The sequence below is a fragment of the Staurois parvus genome, unplaced genomic scaffold, assembly GCF_062004578.1.
Source record: "Staurois parvus isolate SC_StPar_1 unplaced genomic scaffold, SC_StPar_1.0 ptg000080l, whole genome shotgun sequence".
NCBI lineage: Eukaryota > Metazoa > Chordata > Amphibia > Anura > Ranidae > Staurois > Staurois parvus.
In genome coordinates, this window is record NW_028317876.1 from 547,096 (window position 1) to 572,638 (window position 25,543).

The following is a 25,543-nucleotide window of genomic DNA, read 5'->3' on the forward strand; positions in this document are numbered from 1 at the left end:
TGTTTATTGCACCATATGAAGAGTGGTGGGTCCCTCTCAGGCTGCTTCCCGTCTCCTACTCCTGCTGGAAGCAGCCTGAGAGGGACCCACCACTCTTCATATGGTGCAACAAACATCAGTCCCATTGAGTGGACAAAAAGTGTTATTAGCCTGTTACAGGCTAATCTGGAGGTGAGCGCACATCTTATACTCATTAAGGAAGTCACCTGGAATTACTGATTAGATTTGAATCACTGGGAAAAGTCACAAAATTGTTGGTGATATAAAAGTGTTTTTTACACTATTTTTAAATGTGAGTGCTACTGATACTTAAATAAAGCACTGTTTTTTAAAAAAGATACAGCACTATTTTTGGTAATTTTCTTTCCACTGAGGGCACCTGCCAAGGAAAGGAAAGCAGGAGATAAGCAGTATAGGAGTAAGATCCCAGCAGGAGTAGGAGACGGGAAGCAGCCTGAGAGGGACCCACCACTCTTCATATGGTGCAATAAACATCAGTCCCATTGAGTGGACAAAAAGTGTTATTAGCCTGTTACAGGCTAATCTGGAGGTGAGCGCACATCTTATACTCACTAAGGAAGTCACCTGGAATTACTGATTTGATTCACTGGGAAAAGTCGCATATAATTTTTTTGTTCATTGAAGACTGATTCATTTTTATATATATTATATTTTTTATATTATATATTTTTTTGTATGATGAGCACGGGATGACATTTTGATTTCACATGATTTTCTGTTTTTCACAAGTTTATTAATACTGATTTTTTTTAATATTTATTGGAAATTTGTATTGATTTAATATTCAAAGAAGGAGCGCAACATATTGTCTTTATGTTTTTGAATTATTTGCACATTTAAAGAGGATGTTTTGTATGTTTGCGATCCTGTAATAGCAGTGAGTGGCTCGCAAGTTACATCTTTGTTTTCATTTTATATTCTTGATATGTGTCTGCTGTACCATGTGCTTGTATGAAAAAGTATCATGTTCTCTGTGTATTGCTTCCTTTTGTGTGAAATCCCTTGTGTTCCTGCCAGTCCCTCTGGACTGACCAAATGACCAAACTGACCAAGCTAGACATGAGAACACAGGTAGTTCTCCAGCTGTGCTGAGAACAGGACAATTCTGATCATTGGAGGAGAAAAGGTTCAAACACGCCTCCCCCCTGCACAGCCATTCACTGGGAAGATCAGTGTATTATAGGTGCAGGTGAGAACAGAGTATGTGATCACTTATGAAAAAGGGAAAAATATGTGTTTACTATTTAAAATTTAATTTTATATCTATGCACAAGTGTTTTGCCTTACATTTCTATTTTAAGCAGAATTGTTTATTTTACAAGGTTTAGGTTCACATATACTTCAAGGGAATTTCACCTAACATCCTTTATAATTTATACTCCGTACACAAGGCTGACTTACTTCATTACAGTACCTGAGCGACCATTCATATGTCTTGATATGAAATTGCAAGCTTAGTTATGGGCATGTTGTTGTCCATTTATTACTTTAGTGTCTCGTAAAAAGCTAAAAATAAAAAAAGTTCTAAAGAAAATGACCACAAAAAAGTGTGGTACTAATTGGATCCATTCATCTCTTGCCCATGCCAGATTCATTTTTGCCATAAGATTGGCTTGCTAGTGACTGCACAAATATTATATAGAGTCCATTATTGTGGATGAGTTGAAAAAAGTACAGCCAGAGCTTGTTTGGCTGTACTTCTCCTGTGGATCACAGGAGTGCAGCTTGTTCTGCACTCCTGTGACCCATTTTCAGCTGACAATGGGCTAAATGTCACTCAGCCGGTCCAGGGTAGGGAAAGATTGTGGCTATGTGGTTAGGATCCAAGCCTGAGCCTGGACCGGCACCTGGGTCAGCCGCTCAGCGAGAGCCTGAGCCAGCTGCTTTTGTCTCCTCCACAGTCCAGGGCTCCAGTGAGCATTGGGAAGGGGGGGAGGGTAGAGCAGACAGCGCTCTCTGCTCAGTGCGGCAGGGAGTGCTGAGTGATCAGTGGTGTCTGATTGCTCAGTTCTCGTCTTTTCGGAGCCAGCAGGGGATAGAAGCAGCATCAGTTTGATACTGAATCCACCTAGCAAAGTATGATTTAAAAAAAACAAAAAAAAAAATTATACTTCTCTTTTTACACGGGTGCTGATTGTTTGCATTTCACTTTGTTCTGTTCCATATAGTATTGCTGGGCTAACTGTGTGCATGTGATTTGTGGAAATCTGAAAATGCAAGACCATAAAAAGACTGCTTCTACCATCATCTTCTTTTATGTATCCCAATAATATTTACTCTAAAAATCCGTTAATTCTTTTGTTCTGTTACAATGTGCCTGGCTAACACAAAAAAATAAAAGCCATTTTGAACACATAGTTACCGTTCATGCCTTTTTCTGTAGATTGTGAGTAGACTTGTACAGATTCGCAACTATATCTCTAAGGCCAGTTCTATGAGAGATGACCTTGTTTAGAAACATGAAAGGTCAGCAAATGTGGAACACTTGTCAGACTTAATTGGCCATCTAAAAGCCCAGGAAAAGGGTTACTGTAAATTTCTTCAAAAAATGCTTGTAAGTCTGATTTTTACCGACTGCATGTTACGTGTCTGATGAAATTTTTAAAATGCGTAATTTTGTCTCTCGACTGTTTTTCAATCTTTTATACTAATACCATATTTCAGGCTAGTGAAAATGAGGAGGATACCCGCACTATAGATTCAGCAGTGGAATCAGGTTCTGTAGCTGAGAGCATATCACTAAACTTTGATGTGCAGTCTGAGGCTTCAGATACCACGGTAAGCACATTTTTGAAATACCTGGTTCCTTTTAGGTACGTAAGCCCCTTCAGTTTAGGTGTGTGTGTCTCCAAGTGGAAGCTTTGTCATACTTCATAGCATTTTTAAAAAAAATATTCTAAGTAATTTTTACTATACTAGTTGACCATATAATGCATTTCTCCCTGAATTTGTTGTAAAACTATTTGGTAAAATTATTTCAGAAACCTTGTCCAAGATGTAAAACTTGGCATGTATTTACTATTGTCATGGCTTTGTAATATTTTGGCCTTGACTAAAAACATACATAAAAAATCTAAGATTTTGTTCAAAGTTTAGTTTACAGTTATTTTTTGAAATGTAGGCAATATGGTGATCTGCTTGGCTTTTTGTGTCTATTGGGGCTTACAGCGATGAGAACTAGTGGTGGCTCTGGTTCTGTGCTAGTTGGGGTTTTTGGTGTTCTCACTTCTTGTGCTGCACTCTTTAGTATAAGATCCTGCAGTGAGACTAGAATATCTTTTGCCTGTGGCATTTGTGAAAGTGTATAGATGAATGGAACTCCTTCTAAACAACTAAATTTATAGTTGTCGATATACTAAAGTTAAGAACACCTTTGTTTTGCAAGGTGAATGTTCAGATTCTAAAATTATCTTTCAGTTTGCTAACTAAATAGTCACTGTGTAATCAATCCCATAGTGTTATGAATGAGCAGGATAGACTGGCTAAAATAAGTCAGAAAGATCATGTCTCCAGTTTTGTTTCCAGGGGTTGCTAAGTTGTTTCGTGTGTCTGGTCTTCTCTCTATTTTCAGTAAGCTCTGATAGTCTGTCAATTTTGGAACACAGATGCCATCTCGTTGGTGTATCAGACTTTATCATACCTGTTAGTGACATAATAAAAGGAGTTTTTCTCACACTTAAATCCACAGTAGTAAAATCAGACTATATGATGTGAAGCATGCTTGTTATACTCGCTTTGGAACCTAAAAGACTAATCCCTCCGCATTTTATAAAAAGGCTTTTTTGTCCTGCCTTCTCTGATCCTCCATTTCTACTTTCTGCAATACATTTGGCTATGAACAGCACACAAGAACACAGTGGCAAGTCTGCACATGTTCCATTTGGTGTGTATTGCTAGAGTTTTTTTTTTTTTTTTTAAACTCCTCCTACAAGATTAAACAGTGCTTAGCTGGACGCTGATAAAAGTCACAAAAGTGCTATGTACTGCTGATGAGAAAAGGTATTTAGCAGTTTATATTTACTATAATAATTGCATTTCAATGTTCTGTGTACTGGGGGAGATCAGATATATTGAATGCAGGGTCCTGGGTTTAGTAACACTTTAAGGTTTTTCCATTTTGTTTTCTCTTTTAGAGAACACCAAAGAGTCATTGATCCTAGTGTTAAAGCATGAGGAGTAAGAATCAAGGTTTTGGATGGCAGAGCTGGGAATTGAGCTAGGTTCACATTGTTGTGGTCTGGGAATGCTCTCCAAACCATGTGCTTTCCCGATCCACAGGAAAAGCGTGCTGCTCTTTAGCAGACACATGGGGTACCATTAATTCTTAATGGCACCCCCATGCATCGGCAAAACATCTGCGTTTTTGTGCGTGTGAAACCTCATGGTGCAGCACTATCCAGGACTTTTTTACCCCACGTTTCTGCTTTTAGGGCAGCCCAATGACATGAATAGGCTACCCTACCTGCATAGCATGGGTCGCACATGAATGGAGCCTTATGACTAAAAAAATCTCATCGATGGAATCACTGAGAGATTCTGTTCACAGGTAGCATTCACCATTAATGCTGGTTTACTATGGAGTGCCACAGGCAGAAAATTTGTATGTCCCTTTCTTTTAATTTAAAGGATCCATTTTTGGAGATGTCCTTTAAAGTACACCTGTGATTAAGAGAAATTAAGGAGCTCCCATTGCTAATCTTTATGTACCTGTAAAGGAGAATAGTTACCTCTCTTACTGTTAGCCCCACAAACTGCCGGTTTCATTTCAGAAATTCCTAGCTTAAGTTTTTTGAAGAAACCTAAACTTCTAAGCATTTAGCTGCCCATACATGTTTGTTTTTTTTTTTTCTCAGCCTGTTCCATCCACACAAACAAGGTGGATGGAGGAATCCGCTCACCCCCACATCCAGAACATTGTGTTCTTGTGTTTTTTTTTTTTTTTTCTTTTTCATTTAGATTTTTTATTTCACTCTTTAGCACATTACATGTTACAACAAGGCAAAAAGGAAAAATCCACCAAGCATGGAGGGACAATAACAAATGTTATAAGTAAAGTATGAACATTATTTACCTCCATATCGTAGAAAACTGTGCCTCACTGCAGCACACATGAAGCAGCAGGTAGACAGATGAAATGACAGTACGCCCAGAGGTTAGTTACCAGGCAGGAGTCATTGTACAACCTCCTTGCCATCTCTCTGAAACATTAATCCGGATCCCACCCTTTCAGGTTTGGGCCTCTAGAGCAAAAACTTTCCAGAAGCGATGGGTAGACAAAAGGCAGCAAAAAAGAGAAAGAGAGGAACACAGGAAAGAGAGAACGAAAGGGAGGGGGAGAGAGCGAATAGAGGGAGGAAAAAGGAAAAAAAAAAAGGCGGGGGGGGGGGGGGGGACGGGGACTGTGCTATAAGGAATTAAGGGAAGGGGGAAAGGTGATTGTAGGGGGGGAAGGGGGCTGGAGTCTTCTTTAGAGAATGCCGGGGGCAACTTAGTCCACTTTCACTAGCCCTGGACCTATGCAGCCTGTGAAGAAAGGAGCAAAGCCTAATCTTGTGTGCATTGGAAGTCGTGCCAATAAAACCACGTTTTGCTAATGTTTAATGGCTGCTGTCAAACGTTCCATGTCATTGATCTTGTTCACTACTGCTATCCATTGGCTGCTTGCTAGAGGGGCAGTTTGTTTCCATTCAATGGAATACACACTCTGGCTGCATTGAGCAAGTGGATCAGGAGGGACTTCTTGTACCTACGTCTGGGAGTAAGGTTCAGGAGGAAAACTTCCGGGCACATGTCCAGAGTGAAATCGGTAAGTTTGTGGATCATCTGTTTTAACATCATTTCAAAAGGCCTGTAAAGCTGGGTATGACCAAAAGGTCTGCAACAGTGTACCAGTCTCTTGCTGGCAACACCAACACAACTATGAGAACTCTGAGAAGATCTTGTGGAGGAACTCTTGGATCCTATGCCATCTGGTCAGCAGTGTGTAGCTTGATTCTTGATATCAGCTGGATAGGGAAGACCAGTGTGCATAATAAAGAACCTGGGCTTTCTGAGCCCGAGACAGGATTTTTCCATTTCCCATCCCTGAAGAAAAGGGGGAACATAGTCCTCCGGAGGTATGGAAATCAAAGCATAGGACATTGAAAGCGTTTGACGTAAAGAGGAGGTTTCCAAGCAGAGTTGCTCAAATTGCGAGATCTTACATGAAAGCACCTTTTTCAGTTTAATGGTAGAAAGTGGCATATTTGCATAGCTTTCCATGGATCTAGAGGGGGGGAAAGCATCCCTTGGATCTCAGAAATGGAGCGCCATCTGTTGCCCATTGAAAAGTCCTAGGCGCGGAATTGGAATTGATTGGTGGATAGAAAAGCCTGAAATCGCGTGTCCTCCACTCCCGAGGGAAACTCCTGAGCCCCTATGATAAGGGACATTAGGGAAAAAGACTTGTGTAGCAGAGCTTAAGCAGCCCGCTTTAGCCAAGGTCGCCATTGTGGTCCCTATGGTAGGATGCATTTTGACCTCCGAAGGGAAAGGTGAATTTTGCCACAGTAGTGTCGGTAAAGGGAGTGGTGACAAAAATTGTTCCAGGGTTACCCATTACTTTTCGGAGCTATGTTTGATCCAGTCTAGGGTACGGGACATATGTACTACATGGAAATATGTGAAGGGATCCGGGAACCCTAGGCCCCCTGCTCTTTGGGTAAAGCCAGAAGTTGATATGAGATACGTTTTCGTTGTATGGCCCCATAAGAAAGTCAAGCATTCCGCTTTGATCGCTCTGAGAAAGGATCTAGGGAGTGCAACCCGGAGTTTTTGCAGCAATTATAGGAGCCTGGGCAAGACTGTCATTTTCAGAATACTGTTGCGGTCAAACCAACTAAACGTTGGTGCCAACGGTTCATATTCGGTCTAGTTGTTGACAACTGCGGGAGAAAGTTCTCTTTGAATATCTCAGATGGGAAGTGGGTGAGATATACTGTATGCCTGAATATTTTAGTTTTTTCTGGGCCCAGGCAAAGGGGAAATTATAGAGACTATTTTAGATCCTCTGGACTCAGGTTGATATTTAAAGTCTCCAATTTGTTTATATTTATTTTGTAGTTTGATAACGCTGCATATGTTTGCAGCTCTTGGAGGGGGTTGGGAATTGTGTGGTCATGTAATAAAGAAGAGAAGGTTGCTGGCATAAGATGCTACCTTGTGCTGAATGTCCCCGGCCTGTAGGCACCTGATATCCAGGTGGGTCCTGATTCTACAGAGTAAAGATCAAAACAAAGATCAGGGACAACAGAGGACAGCCCTGTGTAGTGCTTTTACTCAGTGAGAATGCGGAGGACATGACCTCATTAGCTCTCACAGTCGCTGTTTGGTGTGAATAACTTCTGTCCACCCATTTGCACATATGATCTCCCAAACCTATATGTCTCAAGGAAAAGCCAGTTGACCTGATCAAAAGCCTTCTCCGCATCCGCTGATAACAACAAGGTGGGGGATGTCTCTAGAGCGGGCCAGATTAATCAGATTGAGTGCTTTGGTGGTGTCATCCCTCACCTCACTGTTCGGAATGAAACCCACTTGGTCATTATGGACCAAGGTGGGCCAGTGCGATATGAGCCTATTGGCTAGGATCTTCATAAAGACTTTGAGGTCTATGTTTAACATAGAGATGGGACAATAATTTGCGCAGTCCAAACCTTCTCTGCCCTCTTTGGGAATCAAGACAATATTCGCAGCAAGAGTGGATACGAGCAATACCTCCCCGTTCAACAGAGAGTTACATGATTTCACCAATGTAGGTACTAAATGGGCAGAGAAAGTCCGGTAGTAGAGTAAGGGGAAGCTGTACGGGCCGGGCATCGGTTTGTCTCCATCCCCTGCATCGCCGATAGAACCTCTTGTTCTGTAATGGGACCCTCCATTTCTTCCCTGTCTGCTGCAGACAATTGAGGTATACCCAGTTGTCGAAAATAGGCATCTTTAGTCGATGCTCTAGTCTGGGGATCGGTTGGAACACCATTAGGTAAATTGTAAAGCTTCTCGTAATAATACCTGAAACAGTTTGTGATATCTTGAGATTTATGCAATTTGTCACCCTGCGGGGATCTCACCATCTGTATATGAGATTTTTTTTTTTGGTATCCCGAAGAGCTCGGGCCAGTAGCCTCCCAGGTTTACCTCCAAATTCATAGTAATGTCCCCGGGAATACATCAATTTACTTTTTGCTTTCGTGAGAAGGATAGAGTTTAGGTTGTCTCCTCAGAGTTTAAGGTCAGCTCTATCTGAAGCTAGGGAGCGTTTGAGATTGTTCCAGGACCCTGATACGGCCCAAAAGAGTATCATGTCCTTTTGATGTTCCTTTTTAACTCTAGCCCCAGCTGGAAAAGGGAACCCCGCATGACACATTTATGTGCCTCCCACATCACCCATGGAGAGAGCTCTTGAGTCTCATTAGTGACAGAATATTCTTGAATGTCCTTCACAAGGCCAGCTAAATATTGTGGTTGTTGAAGCAAGCTATTGTTCAACCTCCACAGTCCAGAAAGAACATCTTGCATCCTCCCCTAACCTCTTAGGGTCAGAAATTGTTCAGAGGCTGATCTCCCCCGCCATCAGCAAGGGAAGTGCAGACTGGCGTAAGAAGAAGTAATCTAGACGCGAATACAGATCATTCGAGGCATAATGAAACCTATAATTCAGTGAATTGGGATGTAGGAGATGCCATACATTCACCAGGGTTTCCCCCAAGAGGGTCTTTTTTTTATTCTCCATAGGGCCACGTAAGACATGTGAGAGGACCCTTTAGAGACATCCAATAGAGGGTCCAAGGCCACATTCAGGTCCCCCCACTATCCGAACTCCCTCCGCAAAGGTTGACAATTTCTCAAGACAAGGAAGCCCACCAGATCCATGTTGAAATTTGCCAGAGTTACCAGGTGACCATAAATAGTGCCCTTAAGGAAGAGTGTCGGTGCAACTCCAGGGCACCATCTTGGAGGCATCAGACCCAGGCTTCGGAACTGTCAATTAGGGTTCAGAGTCCAAAGGACGATCCCGGGGCCTCTGTACACTGGCACTTCTGGAATGCTGCCATTTTCTCCTTTGGTGTAAGGAGTTAAAGGTTGGGATCGGTGGAAGGGGGTCCGGAAAGGCATCGAGCCAGTCAGGAACCGGTATTGGAGCAATCCCCAGGAATTGAAACAAAGCTGGCAGGTGGGCCGGTGAGTACATGGCAAATTGACGATTGTCCGTTGTAACGATGATGTGGAAGGGTATCCGCACTTGTATGTGGCCGCTGCAGTTTGCAAGATTTCTAGCAAAGGGTTTCAGCTTCTGGCTCATTTCTAGTGTAGGCCTAGACTAGTCCGGCAAGAGGTGGACTGTAGCAACATCGAACTCCATAGGACCCTGGCGCCAGGCCTGTTTTTTAAAATCTGGTCCTTCTCCCAAAAGAAATGGACCTTGCAGAGCACGTCCCTAGGTTGGTTGCGGGTCGCTGCTCTAGGGACTGGTACTCTGCGTATCAGGTGCAGTTCAATCACTGAAGCAGGGTCTCGATCCATATATTTGTTAAAGATTGCTGTCGCAGTAGATGCCAGGACTGCGGTTGCTGTTGCTTCCGAAATCCCTTTCAAGCTAATTTTGTTCCTCCGACTCCGGTTCTGTCATCTGCCCGCAGGTGCAACTGTATGACCTAGGCACATTGCTGCAGGAGGGTTGTCTCCAAGGCCGCAATGCAAGCCTCGTGAGTGGTTTGAGTAGTTTCCAGTTCCGATACTTGTGTCTCTGCGGCCGTGACCTTGTCTCTAACCTCATCCACCTTCCTTTTCAGCTATGATTCAATATGTAATGCCCAACGTTCCAGCTCGTTTTTGGTAGGGAGTGAGGCCAGACTAAGCTGAATGTGCTTGAGGGTTTCCAACTGCCCTGGCTCAGAGTAAATGGAGCCTGAGTCTTCCGACCCTGCTGGTCAGTGTGTAGTACAGAGTTGGGGTGTAGCAATCGGGGAGACAACCCTGACCTCAGAGGTGCAGCTGGGTATGCTGGATGTGCGACTCCCACGATGGGGAGAACCAGAACACTCCTCATGGTGTGCCTTGGCAGTCCCAGGCACAATGTTGGATTCCGGCAAGCTGTGAGGGTCCAAGCCTGAGGGGTGAAAAACCGGCTCAAGTCTGTTGTCGAGCTGTCCCTGGAGGTGCTATGGTATTTGCGCTGTTTTGGCATCCGGAGAAGGGTATGGAGCGGGTATGGAACAGGTAAAGTCCGCTGTTATAAGCAACATTAGTAGTGTCCAAATCAACAGTTTGGTACATTCTGAGGAAAGAAGAACGCACTTGTGAACTCAGCAACATAAAAAGGCATGGATGTCCATGGAAGACAACAGTGCTGGATGATCGCAGTTTCCACTCTATGGTAAAGAAAAACCTATTCACAAATCCAGACAAGTGAAGGACACTCTCCAGAAGGTGGGTGTATCATTGTCAAAGTCTACAGTCAAGAGAAGACTTCATGAGAGCACATACAGCGGGTTCACCACAAGGTGCAAACCATTCATAAGCCTGAAGAACAGAAAAAGCCAGATTAGACTTTGCTAAAAAACAGAATGCGAGGAAGAAAAAAGTGTGGAGAAGGCTTGGAACAGCTTATGAACCAAAGCATACAACGTCATCTGTAAACATGGTGGAGGCAGTGTGATGGCATGGGCATGCATGGCTTCCAGTAGCCCTGGGTCATTGGTGTTTATTGATGATGTGACAGAAGACAGAAGCAGCCGGATGAATTCTGCAATGTTTAGAGATTCAGCCAAATGCAGCAAAGTTTATTGGATGGCGCTTCACAGTACAGATGGATAATGACAATGATCCAAAACGCACTGCAAAAGCAACCCAGGAGCTTTTAAAGGAAAAGAAGTGGAATATTCTGCAATGGCCGAGTCAGTCACCCGATCTCAACCCAATTGAGCATGCATTTCACTTGCTGCAGCTTTTTTTTTTTTTTTCTTTTTCTCAATCCCTTCTAACATTCTGCTTAAACTTTGTGATTTGTAATAGTACTGCTTAGACCTTGAAGAAGGGGACATACCCCGAAAGCTTGTCCTCAAAATTGTATGTTCGTGCAAATAAAACAAGTATCACGGACCGTACACACTTGCTGAAGGCAAAACTAAAGGCAGAAAGACCCACAAAGAACAGCTGAAGACAGCTGCAGTTAGAGCCTTGCAAAGCATCAGAAAGGAGGAAACCCAGTCTTTGGTAATGTCCATGGATTCCAGACTTCAGTCAGTCATTGCCAGTAAAGGATTCTCAACAAAATATTAAAAATGAACATTTTATTTATGATTATGTTCAATTGTCCAATTACTTTTGGTCCCTTGAAAAAGGGGGGATTGCTACACTTAAGAGCTGTAATTCCTAAACCCTTCCTCCAATTTGGATGTACATACCCTCAAATTAAACCTGAGAGTGTGCACTTGCAGCCCATATCCGTTATAGAACTATAGCTTGAATATGTTTTGGTAAATACCTGAATAGAACTAAAATTTGTGCCTGTGTCCAAATATATATGGACCTAACTGTATGTGGAGGTTGGTGGGAGGAACTGGTGTGGATCAAGACATAGAGCGAAAAGTCCAGAAGATCTGTACCTATAAAGAGGAAATTAGTTACTAGCCTCTTTGCACTGCCAAACGCCACTCTGATCCAGAGAGATCCATGGAAGAAGTCTTCTGCAGTAACCAACACCCTCTTGGAGTCCTGGTCTCCATGCCCCCCCCCCCTTCCCCAGAGCTCCATCTGATCTCCACTACTATGTTTTGTGATACAGGAAGGTCAGTGGGGGGATAATCTCGAAGTGTCAGTTCCTGCATAAGAAAGCATCTGGAGAATTCTCTGGTTTGGAGTGGCGCTTGGTAGAGCGGCGTCAGGAGAGGTATTTCATTTCCTCTTTACAGGTAAAAGAAAATTGTGACATTTCATTTCAACACAGGGCTTCTTTGCTTTATAAACTGACTTGTTACAATAAGTTATCTTCATACTTTTTTCCAGTCAGCGACTGAAGGTAATGAAGCAAGAGGGGTCACCATGGCAGTTGGGTAACTAGCATTTTCAGATGAAGAGGTCAGAAATTATACTCCATACTTTCCTTCTGATTGTTTTTTTTTTTTTTTTCCTCTTTAGAGCAGTAGTAAACATGGGTGGTGCACTTGTACCTACAGGTAAGTATCCAATAAAGCTTACCTGTAGATACAAGGAATATATCCTAAACATACAAGGCTGTTTTCATTGTTTATGCAGCCCTGCGCATGCGATTTGAAGAGACGGCATACTCATGCTGCCCCTTCAGTGACAGGGAGCCACTGGAGGGCTTTGTTTTAAGGTAAGTATTTAATAATATGTTAGTATGTGATGCATATTAGAACATTATGCTATTACTTTGCAGAGGGATTTTTTTTTATTAATTAAACTTTACTAACATTTTAAGGCCATTTTACCTTGAATTGTATAAGTTGGATGTTAAAAGTAATTTTTTATTTTTATTTTTTTTGGCATTTGTGAGGCAAGCACTTGCTGTGTGATTAACAGGAAACCACAAAATGGTGAAATGAGATTAAAGCACCTCCCCCCCATTTATAGTTGTTAAAAATTCAGTTTGCATGTGGTGTTGTGTGGCAAATCTAAGAAATGTAACTGTTTAATAAAGGAAGTATCTCTTAGTTGGCCCTGCATTGAAGACAAACTAGAAAGCTCACAAATGAAAGTTTCAGAATTCAGCATCTCTACCTCTTCTCAAAGTAAGAGTGGAAGCCCAGCTGTCATTGACAGGGTACTGTGGCCACGTAGCACTCCCCTTCTGAAATATGGTTTACAGTCAAAGGTATATATTTAAGACTGTGTAAAATAGTTCATCCACATTACTTTTAGCTTCTTCACACTACGTGCATATACCCTTTCTTCCTATCTGAAATCATTCAGCAGTGCTTTGTGGCTTGTTTCTGCATTTCTAAATGTAGGATGGACATATGAGAAGTTCTAGAATCCGTTAATCGCATCTAGCAAACTTATTTGTATATACAGTGCCTTGAAAAGCATTCATACCCCTTGAAATTTTCCACATTTTGTCATGTTACAACCAAAAACGTGAATGTATTTTATTGGGATTTTATGCGATAGACCAACACAAAGTGGCACATGATTGTGAAGTAGAAGGAAAATGAAAAATGGTTTTCAAATTTTTTTTTACAAATATCTGAAAAGTGTGGCGTGCATTATAGCAAGTTGAAAAGGTTTTACATTTTTCATCTAACACCAAACTCCTCACTTGAGAATGTTCCTTTACTTCTACCTTTTATTTGTTGGCTGGGACTGGGAATGCTGCAGGTGAAAAACATTGATTCAGGTTCAGATACGAGGATACTCTCTTTATTTCATAGGCATATCTGTATAAATGAACAGTGACAAAGTATTTCAATTTCACTGTTAAACCTATATAAGGCATTTAAGTAACTGTATCCAGATGAGCACTTCGTATAATATATATATGGCTGGCTAACTGTAAGTTAATATTCCCATTTTGTTTTCTATATATTTTTTTGGCAGGTATACAATATTAACCATTATTTTTAATTATTGTTGGCTGCATGCTATAACTAAATGATCTCTTCCCGTTAGCAGAGCTTGAATGTGACAAAGGGATTGTTTGTGGTTAAATTGCAAGTGACGACTTCAGGGAAAGTCACTGTTTACATATTTTATATAAGTATTTCAGCAAGGAACCAACTTTTAGGTAAACTAGTTAAGTAAACAGTAGGTAAAAACAAATCCATTGAAGGCATATAATTGCTTTCAGGCTCATTACTTTGACACCGTTTCACTTTAATGTCACTGGTGTAGTAATGTTTAAGCCTTAAAAACGAAACCTTTTATTCAGTTCTCCTTGATTAGGTGAATATAGTAGTGTAATATTGTTTGAAATAGATCTTTTAGATCTGTGAATAAATAAACTACATGTTCTCCTGCGACCATGGCAAACAGACTTGTATTGTCATTGGTAGTGATGGTATTCAGTGCATTTGTAACCCATTAATCATTCCTCCAGCAATCTAACAGAAAGCGTGTACAGAGGTACATGCAGAAAGCTGGAGGAAGTGTCTACAGGAGCCTGACATGGCACCCACAATCCATTGATTGTGGGTGCAGTGCTTTGCAGGTTCCTATAGAAAATATATATAAGTAAATGTATATAAATATAAGGAGTAATCCTTCAAAACCTAGTGTACCGTCAGATGTTATTAATTGCTGTTCTCTGCGGAATAGCTCAAATTCTTCATGTAATGTTTCTCTCTGTTTTTCTTTCTCTTTCCCTCTTTCACGCTCTCTCTTTTTCTCTCTCTCCCCCCCCCCACCCCCCCACCCTCTCTCTCTCACGCTCTCCCTCTCTCTTTCTCTTGTGAAATCAATAAAGAATGCTCACTGACCAGTGACCCCTTATTATAAATATACAGGTCACTATGCGCTTTGCTTTATTGGAAAACACTACTCCACTCTGCTTCCAGTATGCCAGATCTTCTGGAACTTACATTTCCATCTCCTCATTATACCACCAAGGGACTTGCAAAAACAATAAAGAAATTCTTATTCAGTATACTCACATTAAAAACCATAAGTTACCACTTGCTTTTGTTTGTGCCGAAATCGGCACCAGAACATTCAGGCCACTGATATGATTCAGGAATCGCTGCACACCAATTGCCAGAAACCATGTAACTGGAACTGACGTCTCTGGAACCAGAACCGACGGCCACAAGGCCCACCTCTACACGGTTCATCTTCTTTTTTTTTAACCTGCTGGTTGAACAAAAAAAAGCTGAACGTGTATACCCAACTTAGGAGTCTTTTCCTCCCCCAAAAAAAGAAGGCTTTCATTTCTGAAGCTCAGAAAAGTTTGTCTTCCAGCTCCAAGCTGAAGCCTGGAACAAGCGTTTGTCAACAGATGTGGGCATCCAAGCAAATGTCTGTTGGCCTTTTTGCCCTTCTGATCCAAGAAAATCTGACGTCTTGGTTCAGAGTTTGATTTTATAGAGGATACAAGCTAGAGTTTAGGTTCTTCCTCCCCCCTGTTCATGTTCTCAATTTTCTTCTCTTCCCACAAAAATGAGCTCATCTTCTTGTTGATGTTCAGCAGTTCCTCATGTAAGGAGTGATCATTGCAGTTGCAAACAAGGGATGCTTTCAGAGATTCCACTCAAACCTGTTCAGTTTCTAAGCCAAATGGAGGAGTTTGACCCATCCAGGATCTGAAGACTCAATTTGTTCCTGCAGGTTCAAAAATTCTATATGGATTCAGCCAGGTCACTCATTGCCTCCCTCTTTTTGGGGTTTTTGTGGCTGGTGATTGGCCTTACCAATATGTCAACCTTCTTTAGCTGATAGCAGCCCTCTGACTTTGGACCAAGGTGCTTACCCCAAGCCTTGCTTTGCTTTGTTCACAGGGGTAACAAATTGTGGGGTACTTGGGCAATGTTCTACTAAAGGATCAGTCCCCTTCTCTCTCTGTCAGTCACTTTCCAGTGCAGGAAAGTGCAGACTCTGCATAGATGTATTTGGATCCTCAACCTTTGAAAGTCATTTTTACAACTAAGTTATTGATTAGAGTACTTGGGCCTGACATTGGATTTTCCTGCCCCAGGTCAAACTTCTGTCCTGCTGTCATACCCAGACCCTTCAGTCCCCAGAGTTGATCCTCCGATCATGCCTGCATGAGGATCTTGGGCCTGATGGAAGCCTTTTTCAAAGTACTGCCAAATGCACAGTCCAAATGTGCTGAAAGGGTCTACCTCTCTGCTACAGCCTCCTTTTAGGTAATTCGATTCCCTCTTTGTGCTTTTTGAGGGTTTCTGCAGGGACTCTTCTTACTTCACCATTGCTAGGTAGAATAGACATGCCTATGGCATAAAGGATCAGGTTCCTCTCTGCTCTGTTAAGGTGCACTACAACAGATCTTTTAGTGCCCATTCACATATATGCAGTTTGAACCTCATCCTATCCACATGACATGTGAAATAACATTGCTTCCTATGGTGCCTGTTCACATATGGTCGGTGCTGATTAAGTGCTGTTTTAAAGAGTGCTGTCTGATTTCTGAGCAGTGTTGTCCAGTTCAGGTGCGCATTACAGGCTATTTATATTTATTGCAACCATTCCTAAACCGCATATGTGTAAACAGGATACGTTCCTATACTAATCCTGTCCTGAACCTGATGTAAACCTGACGTGAACCTGTCAACAACTGCTGTATCAATTTAGCTGTGAAACCTGAGCTTCAATCTGCACCGCATATGTGTGAATCAGGACTTAGGCTGGCCATACACTGTACAATTTTCTGTCCAATTTCCTTTATATTTACCTTCAACTATGTAGAGCAAGGGCCTACCTAATTGGATACAATTGAAAGTGTTGTTTAAGTTTGACCACATATTATATGGTTTTTGGTAAATCTAAAGCAATATTCTCAAGAAAATTGTTTAATGTATGGCCAGCCTTCGTCTTTCATGGGTTTTTCTGTATTTGCATCTGTTTCTCAGATGTGCAAGGCTTTTCATCTTATCTTCTAATAAGTTTTTAGTTAATAGATGTCCAGAGCTCATCTGATGTCTTTTTCAGGTGTGAGGTGCTACAAGCTTCTCTCTGAGTCTGTGGAGCTTTTCTTAACCTGTTTGCAAACAAATGCCAACAGGCCCATGTTACAGTGTTGCCCACCACTCAGCTGGACTACTTTTGAATGCCCAATAGGTAAAGACTAAATACCTTGTTTTGTACTGTACAACATAAACAATTGGATTTTTGTTATACCAGTAAAATCAGTTTATTGGCCTACAGTACAGGCCACAGGTCCCACCAGTCTTTTCTTTTGATCTTCCTATTGCTTGCTACAAACTGGGCCAACTGGGATTCGGAGGAACCTGTGGCCTGTACTTTTTTTCTAAGAAACTGATTTTACTGGCAAAATTCCAATTTTTTTTTTTTTCGTTTAATAATGCCAGCATACAAAATTTTGATGATGCGTCTGTATATTGTAGAAGTGAAGGAGTAACTTCTTAGATTTATTTTGATTATATTTTAATACAATTAACCCTCAGCACTGCATATTTTGTATGCTTTTGCCTGTATGAGTAATTATGGGCAAATTGGATATTACCTTCCAGTTTCTGTGGTTACATTATGAGATTGTGATATGAATTGTAGCATACCTAGCGGTTGAATTTATAGAGATTTCTGCAGGACATTTTTCATACGAATGCTAGATCTTTATGTAATACTTGCTATATGTTATGTGAGTCACTAGACTTTATAGCAAATTACTGTTTCATTTGCAGCCCTTAGATCCTCAACAAGAGGCCAAAGAAGAATTAAAAAATATGAAAAAACAGCATGCATTGCTGACAAGGATCCTTCAACAGCAGGAGCAGCTTAGGGCCTTAAAGGGAAGACAGGCAGCTCTTCTTGCCTTACAGCACAAGACCGAACAAGCAATCGCTGTGATGGATGACTCTGGTAAGTGAGCCATTTCATTCTTCAATATAAAGAAGTAGGATATTTCCCTTCTCTCCTCACAGTATGTAAGCTCTTAAATAAAAGTAAAAGCCGAGCACAATGTACAGCAATCACATTTATCTTCAGTGGAATGACCTTCTCCATGCCGTGCACAGAAGAGTTAACTGTATTTTTCTCTTTCATTGAAGCTTCATTCACACTTGGAGTTTTTTTCGAACACGCGACAAAACACACAAAAAATACATTTTGCCCCACGTTTCATAAACGCACTATAAATGCTGCGTTTATGATGCCCTTAATTGTTAAAGTGTTACTAACCCAGGACCCTGCATTCACTATATCTGGTCTCCCGCAGCACACACAACATGGAAATGCAATTATTTTAGTAAATATTAACTGCAAAATACTTTTTCTCATCAGCAGTTAGAGCAGCCTTGTGACTTTTATCAGTATTCAGCAGAACACTAGTTAAAGCTTGTAAGAGGAATTTTCATTCTGCTGTAGAAGGGTGCAGAACCCCTGGCTGATTGGTCCTGTGCTGATCACATGCACCCTTCAAAGAAACAGCAAATCTCTCGAGCAATACACACCAAACTGAGCATGTGCAGAGTGTCCTCGAGGCTCTGTTCTATCAGGAGATGAAATGGGAATGTGGAATAAGAGGAGAATGAGAGAAGACCGGATCAAACATCCTTTTTACAAAATGCAGAATATTTGCTCCATACATTCCACAGTGGGTATAACAAGCATGCTTTACTGCATATACAGACTGATTTTGCTGTTGTGGGTTTAGTAACGCTTTAATATCTCTCCATGTACGGGTAGTAGGTGTGCGTTTTACTATGTTGCAAACACTCCAAAACGAACTGTGAAAAACGTGCAACACTCTGCTTCAAAAAAGGTTTTGGAGTGTATGTCGCAGTTCCAAATGGGCTGTCCTATGCGTGAAAAAGCTCCAAAACACATGCCAAAAATAAAAAAATAAATAATGCAGGTACCAGAGTTCATCCTATGCTAAGGTTTTAACTAGAGCTGCAACTAACGATTATTTTCATAATCGATTAGCTGGCTGATTTTATGGTTTCAATTAATTGGATAAAAACCTCCAAAAAAAGTTTGGTGTATAATTTAGTTAATATAGAATGTACAGTAATTTATTCTTTAATATCAATATGCAGTGGTAAATCTAAATAACCACCTGTATGGTCAGAGTAACAAAATATCTAATCCGCTCTGAGAATAACAGATGAGATGTATATAGTATTAGAGTTTGACTCTGGTAAATACCATCAGACTTAGAGATCAAATTTTTTATATAAAGAAAAACAAAACGAAGAGACCTAAAATGCTGTTTTGCAGATTTTTAGATTGGACTGTAATATAAAACTCATAGGGAGGTAACTTAATACAATATAAGATAAATAGTGCAGCGCTTGATGTTATATGACTGTACCAGTATTGAAGATGGTACAATATCCCTTACTTAAATGTCAGCAGATGTGGACCACATGCATTATATGTGACCAAACACACTATATGTGATCCTCCCAAAAGTTGGAAACAGGAGGGGGAGAAGAAATGACGCGAGCTCCAACAATTTTCACTTCACAATACAAAACGCACAATATAAATGCACAGTATAGTCCAGTCATCAAAGAAACACAGATGAGTGTATCTCGATGAGATCTTTGTAATGCATGTAGTCCGGCGATATGCAGAAGAAATGAATAAATTGCGCACTCACCGGAAGCACAATTTAAATTGTGCGTTTGTGTCTCATACACCAAAGATCACTCCGACTGTGGATGAAGGGAAACTCCGAAAAGATGGTTCTATGATGAAAGATAACCCATCTGGGGATTCCTACTGGCAGACAGGTTCCAAACAGGATCAGCTGAATATATCTCTGAGCCTTGGGGTAATCGCCTGGTGGTCCTGAGGAATTAAATGCTCGATGTGGAGCAAAAAGGAATACCCATAGTGTAGTATTTATGTTAAATTCTGAAAAAAATTTATTGTATGTTAAAAAACACCACACTTAACATAAATATGAGAATAAAATCAATCCTTGTGCACTAAGGATATCATGAATGACACACTGACCAGCTGGTGTAGAAGAGTGGCCGCCGGACCCCCTTTGATCCGGCGGCTTAGCGTCACGGCTAGCAAGGGCTCCTCCTTGACGCGCGTTTCGTATCACACGTACATCATCAGAAGGAATAAGAGCCATAGCTGCCGGACGCCACAAAAGCCATATATATAGTGTATTGTGTGCCTGTAATAAAGTTAATTGGGTGCCATTTTGCCGAAGTCCCGCATACTGCGCATGTGCGGGCGTCCGGGCGCCATTTTATAGTGGTCTAAATGATATGTGCATCCACCACATATCCAACTGCGGTGGAACATATTCCACACAAATGAATAAACTGATGGGGAGGGGCTCACCCCTCTCTCCCACATGTCGCAGTCCCAGGCTTCCCCAGGTACCCCCAAGGGAAGATAGAAGAAGCGCCGATCGATGCGGATCGGCGCCATATTCCCGGGGGCTGGCTGTATGAATGCGCATGCGCGAATGAGCACGACAGATCGACGCCATTTTGCCGTGGGTCGGTACAGCAGTGCGCATGCGCGAACGAAACCGCCATATTCCCGTAGTCTCACAGAATGAAGATAGAAGAAGCGCCGATCGATGCGGATCGGCGCCATATTCCCAGGGGCTGGCTGTATAAATGCGCATGTGCGAATGAGCACAACAGACCGACGCCATTTTACCGTGGGTCGGTACAGCAGTGCGCATGCGCGAACGGAACCGCCATATTCCCGTGGTCTCACAGAATGAATACACACTCACTGTATCTGCACAAATGCAGGGACAGTAAATGAACAGTTAGGGATATACTTAAAAGCTATACAATGTCTTATTTACCTAGGGGAGGCTATGAAATAAAGATTAGATACATCATACTTAATTTAATAAGTGTCACATGTGGTATCTTATGTGCCCATTCATAACATATATTTAACTCTTGAATACTCTATGGTGATCAAAAATCACTGTGGTGAGACTAAAAATTATATACAATGCTTAAAAACATTATGCATAAACAATATTACTGTATACAAACATGTATAAAATTATACGCATATTAGCCATTGGGGATCATATAGACTAAAACATGGGGGCTATAATGAATATACATAACCATACAGTATATGTCCTCATTAAACCCACTTCAATACAGTAAGTTACCTAAAATTGAAGCAAATCATTAAAAGTTACAGTGACCAATATCAGAAAAAATATGAATAAAATTTCTAATTTCTAAATGGGCCATATTAGAAACCTTATGAATCATAATCAACACATAAATAGATTGTTATAGTAACTAAGGTAGTTTTAATCCATATTCATGTAATGTAGTGATACTCCTGATAATCCACAATATAAATGTGAACAATCAGAACTATACAGAAGGCCATATGAACAATTAAAGACATAGACATCAACTGTTATCTATATAGCAATTTATGTCTACCTCTACATTATGGCCAAGAGGGGATAAAGTTCTCATCTCGTATATACACCTCGTTTCCATTTGAGAGACTTGTCTGAGCTTATTTGTACCTCGCCAGTGACTATGAACTACATCGATCCCTGAGAATTTCAAAAAAGTAGGGTCCCGGTTATGGTGGTAGCGGAAATGTCTAGAAAGAGGATGTTCTTTCCGGCCCTTTTTGATACAATTAACGTGCTGTCTAAACCTGTCTCTGAGCCTTCTGGTGGTTCGACCAATGTATTGCCGTTTACATGGGCACTCTAAAAGATATACCGCATAACGGCTATGGCAGGTGATCAATGTAGAGATGTCATATGTTTTCTGAGTTACAGTGGAAGTGAAAAATTCTATTTTCTTTTTGCGTGTACCATCTAGCTTACATCTAACGCACTTGTTACATGGGTAAAAGCCCGTCATATTACCAAAAAACGTAATTCTAGGGGGAGGGTCTACCACATTTGGTGAGATTTTATCTCGTAAGGTAGGGGCCTTTCTGATGACTATTTCAGGCCTATCAGGTAATACTCCAGCTAGGATTGGGTCAGCATTAAGAATGTCCCAGTTTTTCTTAATAATCTTACCGACTTGTTTGTATTGAATAGAAAAGGATGTAATAAAGGGACAAAATTTGCCATTCTTACGTGAGGTAGAGGTGGTTAACATCGTATCTCTATTCATATTTGCCACTCGGGCCATCTCATCATCTAATACCGTAGCATTATACCCTTTCTCAATAAACCTTTCCTTTAGGACAGTGGCCTTCTGATGATAAGTGTCAGTGTCTGTACATATTCTCCTTATCCTCATGAACTGGCCTACTGAAACTTAATACAAGCTACCTGCAAGTGCTTTCACTTATGCTGGCCATACACAAACAAATGTTTTGAGTTTATAATTGTTAGTGGTATCAAATCGATATTTGTGTTCGACCACAGTGACAGGAAAATTCAAAGGAGCAGAATAGAAAACTTTAAAGCAAAACTCTGGCAAAATGTTTTTTCCTCCATATCTCTGTGTTTTGGTTGGATCCTGAATCATCAGAAAAGGGCACTGTAATCCTCTCATCACTTGCAGGCAGCTTCGGCCTCAATGCTGCAATGTCTCTACAATGTGTGTACAATTTATTAGGCAAGTTTTGTTTTTGAGGATAAATTTTATTATTGAACAACTACAATGCTCTTAGTAAATCCAAAATGTTAATAAACCTCAAACCTGAGTATTAAAGTAAGTAAAAGTAAGGTTTTAGCTTTCTTAGGAAAATATTGATGTGTGCACAATTAATGGGAAACTATTAGTGTGCAGAATTATTATGCAACTAAATGAAAAATGAAACTCTTGCTATCTCACCTGTTTGTTTTCATCTGTTAAAGTGAGAATAATAAACAATTTTTAACTTTACAAATAAATATTTCTGACATATTTCTGGCAGCAGCAACCACAGCCTTCCTGACACTAATCAGAAAGGTGTACAGTTTTTCTTCACTGTAAATCTTCTTTTTTAAGAAGGACCCATGAGTTCTCAATAGGGTTTAGGTCAGGTGAGGAAGGGGACCATGTCATTATTCTTTCATCCTTATGGCATTCACTGGCTAGCCACGCAGTGGAGTACTTTGATGCATGTGATGGAGCATTGTCTTTCATAAATATCATGGTCTTCTTAAAAGATGCAGACTTTTTCCTGTACCACTGCTTCAAGAAAGTCTTCTAAAAACTGTCAGTAGGTTTGGGAGTTGATTTTGAGTCCATCTTCAACCTGGAAAGGTCCAACTGGCTCATCTTTAATAATACCAGCCCATACCAGTAACCCACCTCCACCCTGCTGGTGTCTAAGTCATTGTGAAGCTCTGTGCCCGTTACTGATCCAGCCAGGGGCCCCTCCATCTGGTCCATCAAGAGGCGCTCTCATCTCATCAGTCAAAAAAAAAACATTGAAAAATCTGTCTTCAGATATTTCTTGGCCCAATCTTGACGTTTAAACTTGTGTCTTGTTCAGTGGTGGTCAGGTTTCAGCCTCCCTTACCTTGTACTTCTTGGCACTGCAGGTAGGTTGCAGTTCTGGAATATGACCGGAGGCACTGCAGAATGGGTTGCTGGTAGCTTCACATTTTAATTTTTCTCCCATCTTTGCATCTTTTTTTTCTCAACATGTTTCTTGCGACCCTGTTGACTATTTGCAACAAACATTTGATGCTTCTGTGATCACGCCCTAATATCTTAACAATTTCTAGAGTGCTACATCCCTCTGAAAGACTTTTTACAAATTTTGACTCTTCTGAGTCAGTTAAATCTTTCTTTGGCCCATTTTGCCTGAGGAAAAGAAGCTGCCTAATAATTTTGCACACCTTGGTAATAGGATGTTGATCTCCTTGGGCCACACCCTCCCACATTATACAAATAAACATCACCTGATATTCTTAAATCCAATAAGCACATTTATACAGCTTGGAGATGGATAATATGCATAAAAATTATGATTTGGTCAAAATACTTGCCTTATTGTGCATACTGTGTATTAAGGTGGAACAGTAAATCTTACTGCAATAAGACAGACCTGACCTAGGCTTTATTTTACTTTCTAGTCTTGTTTGCTTTGTCCATCTCAGGTGCTGTCAGGCGCCCTCCAGCTGGTTACTTCTGGATGTACAGGAGCAGTTCATACACCTAAATGCATTCTAGAACCTGTGTGGAGGACATCGGATGCAGGCCACTTGATATCCTGATTCAGTTACATAGTGGACAGGTTCGTTTCTAGGTGAAGGAATTATTTGACAGTAGCATGGAATGCTTTCACTATGTGGGATCTCTGCACCCTTTGCAGGGTGGAAGCCATTCAATGGTATAAATTCCTTCATCGTACAGGAACTGCCTGCATACTCTTGCCACATTAGGCCAGGCATTGTCGTGCACCAGGAGGAACCCAGGACCCTCGGTCAGACCCTACGCTGGTGCAATGGGTCTAAGGATTTCATCCCGATACCTAATGGCAGTCAGGGTGCCATTGTCTAGCCTGTAGAGGTCTGTGTGTTCCTCCATGGATATGCCTCCCCAAACTATCATTGACCCACCACCAAAATGGTCATGCTGAATGATGTTAGAGGCAGCATTACGTTCTTCACGTCTTCTCCAGACCCTTTCACATCTGTCACATGTGCTTAGGGTGAACCTGCTCTCATCTGTGAAAAGCACAGGGCGCCAGTGGCGGACCTGCCAATTCTGGTGTTCAATAGCAAATGCCAATCGAGTTCCATGGTGCCAGCAAGTGAGCACAGGGCCCACTAGAGGACGTCAGGCATTCAGGCCACCCTCATGAAATCTGTCTCTGACCAAACAATCAGAATCATTCACACCAGTGGCCTGCTGGAGGTCATTTTGTAGGGCTCTGGCCGTGCTCATCCTGTACCTCCTTGCACAAAAGAGCAGATACTGGTTCTGCTGATGGGTTAAGTACCTTCTACAGTCCTGTCTAGCTCTCCTAGAGTAACTGCCTGTCTCCTGGAATATCCTCCATGCTCTTGAGACTGTGCTGGGAAACACCGCAAACCATCTGGCAGTGACATGTATTTGTGTGCCATCCTAAATTAGTTCGACTGCCTTTGCAACCTCTGTAGTGTCCAGGTATTGCCTCATGCTACAAGTAGTGACACTGACTCTTGCCAAATGCAAAACTAGTGAAAAGCAGAAAAGATGACAAGGGGAAAAAATCTCAGTGGCCTGTAAAAATCATTCCTGTTTTAGGGGTTGTATCATTGTTGTCCATCTAGTGCACTTGTTAATTTCAATAACACCAAAGCAGCTGAAACTGATTAACAACCACCTCTGCTACTTAACTGATCAGATCAATATCCCAGGAGTTTGATTGTCTTGATGCTATACTCTGATTAAAAAGTGTTCCTTAAATTTTTTTGGTGTGTCTGTGTCTCCGCATAAATAAGTACACCCGTACAGATTTGTCAGAAAACCTTTACTTTCCTTTCAGAATCAACATTTTTCTATGGGACACTATATTACGAAGTACTCCCACAAATGTGGACCATTGATTGCAGACCAGATTTGTGAATTTGCACACACACAGTATTTTTCTTAAATTCATTCAGGACCATGTTGGAAAAATGAATACACCCCAATGAAAGTCAAAGGGCTCGTTCACACTAGGCTGTTTTGCCAACGCTTGCCAAACGCCCCTATAGCGTTTGGCAAGCGTTGGTCCGGTGTTTGCGGAGCGTTTTTAACGCTCGGCAAACGCTCCGCAAACGCCGCATGTGCGGTTTAGCGGCGGTTGCTAGGCGTTTGCCGAGCGTTAATAACGCCCCACAAACGCCTATAATGCATTTGAGTGGTGTTACCGCTCCGCAACCGCGTCGCAACCGCACCGCAAACGCCGGCCGGGCGTTTGCGGAGCGACACCATAGACGAGA

The 25,543-nt window shown here is 41.4% G+C and overlaps 1 protein-coding gene across 7 annotated transcripts in view; it reads left to right on the forward strand.

The window, feature by feature from the left end:
- The window catches only part of PCM1 (pericentriolar material 1), a 173,136-nt gene that overhangs the window by 42,970 nt on the left and 104,623 nt on the right, over nucleotides 1-25,543 (forward strand). For all 7 annotated transcript variants that reach the window (XM_089669565.1, XM_089669561.1, XM_089669566.1 and 4 more), the window contains exon 5: nucleotides 17,394-17,571. In XM_089669565.1, the coding sequence (XP_089525691.1) occupies nucleotides 17,394-17,571 (178 nt within the window). The remainder of the gene's footprint in view (nucleotides 1-17,393; nucleotides 17,572-25,543) is intronic.